This window comes from Kryptolebias marmoratus, linkage group LG9, assembly GCF_001649575.2.
Source record: "Kryptolebias marmoratus isolate JLee-2015 linkage group LG9, ASM164957v2, whole genome shotgun sequence".
In the NCBI taxonomy this organism is placed as follows: Eukaryota; Metazoa; Chordata; class Actinopteri; order Cyprinodontiformes; family Rivulidae; genus Kryptolebias; species Kryptolebias marmoratus.
Window position 1 is genome coordinate 29,050,301 of NC_051438.1, and position 6,389 is coordinate 29,056,689.

Below are 6,389 nucleotides of genomic sequence, written 5' to 3' on the forward strand. Positions count from 1 at the left end.
GGGGGGGGGGGGGGGATCCATCAGGGACCGTGGCGTTTTACACAAACTGAAGGCGTCTGATGGAGGACAGAGATTCAGACATACGAAGCATCGCTGTCAAGCCTTGAGATGATAAAAGTACGAACTAATGACTTAAAAAAGGTTTTTCCTGAGTTAGAAGACGGAACTGATAAAAACTGGCCTTGACTGCAGAAGCTACATGTTTATTAAACCCTGGTTAAAAGTCGAGTTTATGAGTGAAGTCTGAAGCTGGAAGTCATCATTTATAAACAACGTTACGATGAAGCCACCAGCACTGGACCAGCGATTAAAACTAAACGCTGGGCTGTGCACACAGAATGGATCTGCATGGGAAGAGATGCAGTTTGTTTGCATTTCTTCCAACTAATCTGTGTGGAAGATAAGCTGATGTCAGAGCAGCCATTATCCCTGACGGACGCCATGTTAAAGGAAGTTTAACTTGTTTTATATTGCTTCAATATTCGCTGATAAAGCATTTGCAAGCAGTCATAAAGGTTCCTCATCCTAACAGGCCCTGAGTTTTAAAATAAACCCACTAACATGTCAGTGATTATCACATAAACACCACAGCAGGTTGGATTGAACAACAAATACTTTATAGTAGTTATAACATGCTCCAGCAGGCTCACCTGTCCGCTCGACACCACAGTCATGTCATGACAGGGAAGTTGAGATGACACAGAAACAGTTAGGAAGTAAACCTGGGTGTATTTTTTATGGCCATAAAAGCTGAAGCATCATAAGATCAGAAACAAATGAGTGATTCTCTCTGTGATTCTCACTGAAGTGCTGCTTCTTCAGGCTTTTAAAACTAAATCAGCTCTTTGGAAGAAAAACTGAACAGATTCTCGCGCTCCTGGCAGCTCTGAGGGTGTGTGTGTGTGTGTGTGTGTGTGTGTGTGTGTGTGTGTGTGTGTGTGTGTGTGTGTGGAGTCGTTTCATCAGCACTTTCTGAGGCGTCTCGTGGCCCAGAAGAATTGAACTAACTTCTTTCTGCTCCGACTTCTTCTAAAAACTGAAGTGAGGCATCTTTAAACGACACTTTCACAACTGACTGATAAGATTATTAAAAAAAAAGATTCAGAGCAAACTATCCCTGCCTGTCTGTTAAATAAATAAAATAAAGAGCTGCAGGTTAAAATAAATATGATTCTTTTAGTCAACATCCTGAGAAGATGACTCAGACATTTACAAAACAATCTATTTATTTTCCATGAGTTTTGTGCCTGTCAGCTTTATTATCTGCCAGCAGTGTTTGTGACATAAAATGCTTTAAATTATCACATCTGAGAGACTTGAACATTAATTCCATTCTGTCACCCAGGTACTGAAGCTTCTAATGAATCCTTATTACCTGACATCCCTGCAAACAGATGCAAACCTCCCCATTAACAGCTCTGAATGTGAAGAAAGACAGCTGCATGTTTCACCTGCACCCTGTGGAAGCAGAGTGGGGTCCAACCAAACCAGCTGCCGGGTCTGGTTCTGGTTCTGGTTCTGTTTAAAGAGCTGAAATCAGGTTTGCTCTTTTCATGACAACAAACAGACTCGCTGCTGCAGGGCAGTAATCGTATCAGTGACAGCGGAGGTAATCCGTGCAGGCTGTGAAAGTGGACCTGACACCGAGCCCACCGCTGGAAGACGGTCTGGACCCACTTTCAGCTCCTTGTTTTCGGTGCGGAGCTAAGATTTCTGGGAATTATCCGAGGATGTGACTGACGAAAGGGAATCAAACATCACTGATAGATAGAATATTTTTTTAACAAATCGTTAAAAGTAGGATAGTCGGGGCACGAATAAGACGGTTAAAGTTTAAGTCAGCTACATGAGTTAGCAGCGTTAGCTACAGGTTCCGAGCGATGCCACCCTGTGTCTGTGGCAGCTCGGCCCGCCAGCTCCAGCCTACCTCTCCGTGACTCCGTCTGTCCTCTCCGCTCCTCTCCTCACACACAGACGGCCTTTATCCGGACGACCTGACCGCAGACCTCTTATTTTCGTATCGTAGTCATATCAGACCCAGCAAAGCGCGGAAGCCCGGGCGACGCGGCACAGATTGAGAGCAAAACAGACTCGGCTCTGCAGTTTCCCCTTCAGAGCCAGCGCTGCGGTCACATGACCCCACCGACGTTCGACGTTCTGTTGCCATGGAGACACACTAAACCCTCCGCTAGCTAGCTATACTAGCTAGCTAAATAAATAAATAATCACAGTTCCCGAAAGTTCTTCCGTTCAGGAACTGTGACAAATAGCATGTTGTAAGCGGTAATTTTATTTTTAAATGGTCAGACAAGAAAACGTAAACGAAAGTACTCTGTGAGGCTTTAATTTTGACAAAAAGGAAGTACCTAATCGGAAGCGTTCGGTTTGTTCACCGGGTCGGTCAACCTGAAGCAGACGGTAACACTTTCGGATTATTACCGGAGAAATTCTTTAAAAATATTTTTGAAAAATGATGACGAGGAAGCGTGAAACGGTACTGGAAAATGTCCTAAAATACTCCGATGGCATTTTGCCTGTTCGATCATTAAATACATTTTTTCACCTTTTTGTAGCTTCCGGTCAATGCTTTTCAAAATACAACGCTAAATTAATTTTATTTTTTTGATAAACATATTATTTGATGTTTTAAAATGTACATCAAGTTACATGCTGATAGCAATCTACATAGTAAATATTCGACCAAGAACATTTCAATTTAAAAATACAAAATTACTCGGGACTTTTATTCCGACCGGAAATCGAATTAAAGCCAACTCGACAGCTAAGAAAAAAAGTGAACATTTGTTGCGATTTTTGTGACTTTTGCTGTACTTCTAGGTTAGCAAAGAACAAAAGTCCCCAGCTGATCCTATCGCTAGGTGCGACGTGTCACTGGAAACATGCCTGTGAGTTTCTTAACAAGTCATTTCTGTCTGATGTGTGTTAAAGTTTAGCTTAAGTAGCATTCACTTCGGCTGTAGCCATCAAGCTAACCCTTCAAACATACCTGAGCTAGCTCGTTTAACACTCAGAGGCCATGATTCTGGTAGCTGAACGATAGAAACTTCGTTCAGTTGGTGCAGACGTTTCTCTAGTTATTGATATTAAAATGTTATTAATATTAGGAATCATGATTGCTCTCACTGCAGGCTGCAGGTTCAGTAAAGTATTTGTAAACATGAGGTGTTTTAGTGCTCCAAACTGTTTATATTTCTAATAAACTGAGTGTTTTCTGTTTGTAACAGAAGCACGAGTTTGTGGTGGGGATGACATGTACTGGATGTTCAGATGCTCTGACCAGAGTCCTCAACAAGCTGCAAGGTAAAACAGACAGCTGCAAGATTAAACTTCATCATTCATGTTTGTTTATTACCTCCTTAAACATTTCTACAGCACCTTTACAAACTGATCTAACAAAGGAACTAGGAAAAACAGATAAAAGGACAAAACGGACAGCAAATAACCAGCATTAACGCAATAATTAGACCATTTAATGACAGTTTTGGAGCTGGAAGCAGAGGAACAGACGAGATGAGGAAGAGGAGGGTGTCAGATTTAAACTAATAAGTTTCAGCATCAAGAAGAGCAGAAACTAGTTTTTGTGTCATGGTCATAATTGTCACATCTTTTGTGAGTATTTTCCTGCAATAAAGACATTATTTATCAATAATTAATGTTGTCAAAGCGAGCTTATTAAAGTTATTGATCCGACACAGTCACTTAACTGTTAAATATATTTTAAATAATTTAATATCTGGGTTGTCTCATTGGGTATTTATATATTTATGCATTCAGTTTTGATTGAAAGTTATATCATTGAAACGTTTATTGAGGAATTTGTCTGTGGCAAGCTCTAAATTTATTCTAAAAAATTTATTCATTCAGTCAGATAAATCTTGAATTAATAAAACAAGTTAAACGGGATTAAAAGTAGTTTCTCTGATGTTGTCCTGTCTCCCAGTTTTAGTTTTGTTTTAGTCGATAAAATGTTTCACTTCCACATAACAAACTTAAGAGAATCTTTTAGATTTTCCTTCACTGCCGAGGATATGAGCTGAGTTTCAGATCCCGTGATCGTGTGAGGCGCGTCATGTGACCGCGGCGTAACCACGCTTCTCTTCCTGTTTCTTTCAGATGTGAAGTTTGAGATCGATCAGCCGAACAACCTGGTTTGGATCGAGTCCGATAAGGACGTGGACGTCCTCATGGAGACGCTGAAGAAAACCGGGAAGGAGGTCAAATACAACGGCACGAAATGAAGGAGCCTGCTCCTCGTAGGACAGGTGAGACGATGGCGCTGAAAGTCCTGAAGTTTTAGAAACCTGGCAGTAAACGAGGAAACCTCCACGGCTCTGATTCGAGACGAAGGCAGCTCAGATGAGTAACTGTGTGTTTTCTTTTAGGGAAGTCTTGCTGCTGTGAAGTGAAGAGGTAAACTGGATGTTAACCTAATTACCAGCCAGGAGGAGCTGCTCCCCCCGCTGCAGCGTGGAGCCCACGTTTTAAACAGAATGATTACAATCATGATATTCTATATTTTCTCTTCCTCCCAATAAGACACCAGGAAATATCCCTCATCCGTTTCCTTTGATTCACTGAGGAGGAGAAGTAGGTCATAAACTTCAACATTCTTTCTATTCAGACTAATTTAGATGTTTTTAATCCAAAAAAAATGTGTTTTTGAAATCCTGTCCTTTTTATCTTTGCTGCTGTACATATTTTACGTTTTGCCCTCTGCTCAATAGATTTTTAGTCCTAAATTTAAAGCATTTTAATTAAAAAGATGTTTGTTTTTTCTCTCGCTGCTCAGCTGCAGAACGATTCTGATACTTTGAGCTTCCAGCCGTATACAGATCAGTTTTCCTGAAATAATCCTTCAGAGCTTCCTGTCTGGAGATCTGCTCCGCGGAGGGAAACTGTAGGGACCATCTGCTGATCAGAAAGCGTTTACACAATAACTCATCATTTACTGACATCATTTACTGCCTGTTTGTTTGATTTGTCTGTATTTCCTCTACACTTGGAAAATAAAATAAATTCTGCTTCAAGCTTCTTCTGTTCTGTTTTTGTTCAGGTATGTTCTAAAAGTACTCATTTTATAGTTTACTGTATTGGCACAGTGGAGCAGTGGTTAGAGCTGTCTCCTCACAGCCAGAAGGTCGCTGGTTTGCCTCCCACGCACAGATTTGCTCTGGTTTCCTCCAGGTGAGAGGGTGAATGGTCGTTTGTCCCTCTGTGTCCCTGCGTTGGACAGGAGACCTGTCCAGGTGTCCTCCGCCTGATGGCTGTGGACAGACAGCACCTAACATCTGTGGGAGGAAAAAGCACTAACCGCTGCACCACCGTGCTGCTCGTTTTCAGTTCCCTCACAGTTCTTTCTTTTCTTTTCAAACAACAGTAACGGATCAGACGCATTAATGAACTCTGACTCGTTTTCGTCGAAGCCTTTATAAATATATCAGATCAAAGTTAAACCTCCAAACATCTGAAGTATTAATATAAAGTTTCTAAAGTCCTCTGAAGGTGGCAGCGTTGGGGCAGAAATGTTGAAACAGAAACTCTTCAGTGATCTGTGTCGTAATAAAACCTGGGAGAACCGATCAAAATGGAAAAAAGAACTTCAGTTTTGTTTTTCTTTAAACTTGTATAACAAACCGCCGGTCTTCACTGAGAGGAAATCTGTTCTTCTAGAATAAAACAGTAAAATCAGAGTTTATAACCGTTACAGCTGCATCCATCATCTGTCTGAAGCCCAACAGGAAGCTGGGACTTCTGATTGTAATCATCTGAGCTGCACTCTTAATGAAACAGGCAGAGAGAAATGCTGAACAGAGAGTCAGCTTCAAACAACCAGTTGGTGTAAAAACTATAAATCAAACGTCGTCCCACTAAATAAAATCTGTCAGGAGCTGCAAACAAACTTAACACAGGTTAAGAGTTTTTAGGTGTATGATATAAAGATCCATGGTTTATTTTATAAAATAAAAGCTCTTCAGTGAATTGTTGACTTTTTAGAACAAAGGATAAAAACAAATAGAGCTTATTTTGTCTGAACCTTCATCAGTGAAAGGTCATCTGTGCACCCCTGCTTCCTGAAGCTGCATTCAGCCGTTTGTTTCTGATGAAGACCTGTTTCCCCTCAGGTACGGCTGAGGTTCTGTTTCAGGTTCTGCCTGCAGCTGTTTGGTTTCTGTCTTCAGCTTCAAATCAAACATTTCTGCTCCAATGCTGCCACCTTCAGGAGGTTTCTGGCCTGTTCAGCTTCTCCTGTCTGACCTGTTTCCATCTGTGCTTCTTCAGCTTCTTCAGTCTGCAGCTCTCAGCCTGCAGCTCTCAGCCTGCAGCTCTCAGCCTGCAGCTCTCGGCCTGCAGCTCTTAGCCTGCAGCTC

At 41.5% G+C, this 6,389-nt stretch overlaps 2 protein-coding genes across 7 annotated transcripts in view; one reads left to right on the top strand and one right to left on the bottom strand.

Moving 5' to 3' along the window:
- The window catches only part of slc36a1 (solute carrier family 36 member 1), a 32,040-nt gene extending 29,896 nt beyond the window's left edge, over positions 1-2,144 (bottom strand). For 3 of the 5 annotated variants that reach the window (XM_037977372.1, XM_017429779.3, XM_017429778.3), the window contains exon 1: positions 1,928-2,144. The gene's annotated coding sequence lies outside the window, so the exon portion shown is untranslated. The remainder of the gene's footprint in view (positions 1-1,927) is intronic. The other 2 variants (XM_037977371.1, XM_017429777.3) reach the window with 2 other exon arrangements.
- Positions 2,145-2,745: 601 nt separating this feature from the next.
- atox1 (antioxidant 1 copper chaperone) lies at positions 2,746-5,052 on the top strand. Of its 2 annotated transcripts, XR_003039750.2 has the most exons (5): positions 2,746-2,906; positions 3,246-3,321; positions 4,135-4,283; positions 4,404-4,608; positions 4,811-5,052. XR_003039750.2 is itself a non-coding variant. In XM_037977373.1 (4 exons), exons 1-3 carry the CDS (start codon positions 2,901-2,903, stop codon positions 4,257-4,259), a joined length of 207 nt encoding a protein of 68 aa, XP_037833301.1. In that variant the 5' UTR covers positions 2,746-2,900; the 3' UTR covers positions 4,260-4,283; positions 4,404-5,052. The 2 variants fall into 2 exon arrangements, 1 of the variants encoding a protein (XP_037833301.1); XM_037977373.1 differs by having other exon boundaries at positions 4,404-5,052.
- Positions 5,053-6,389: the final 1,337 nt, after the last annotated feature.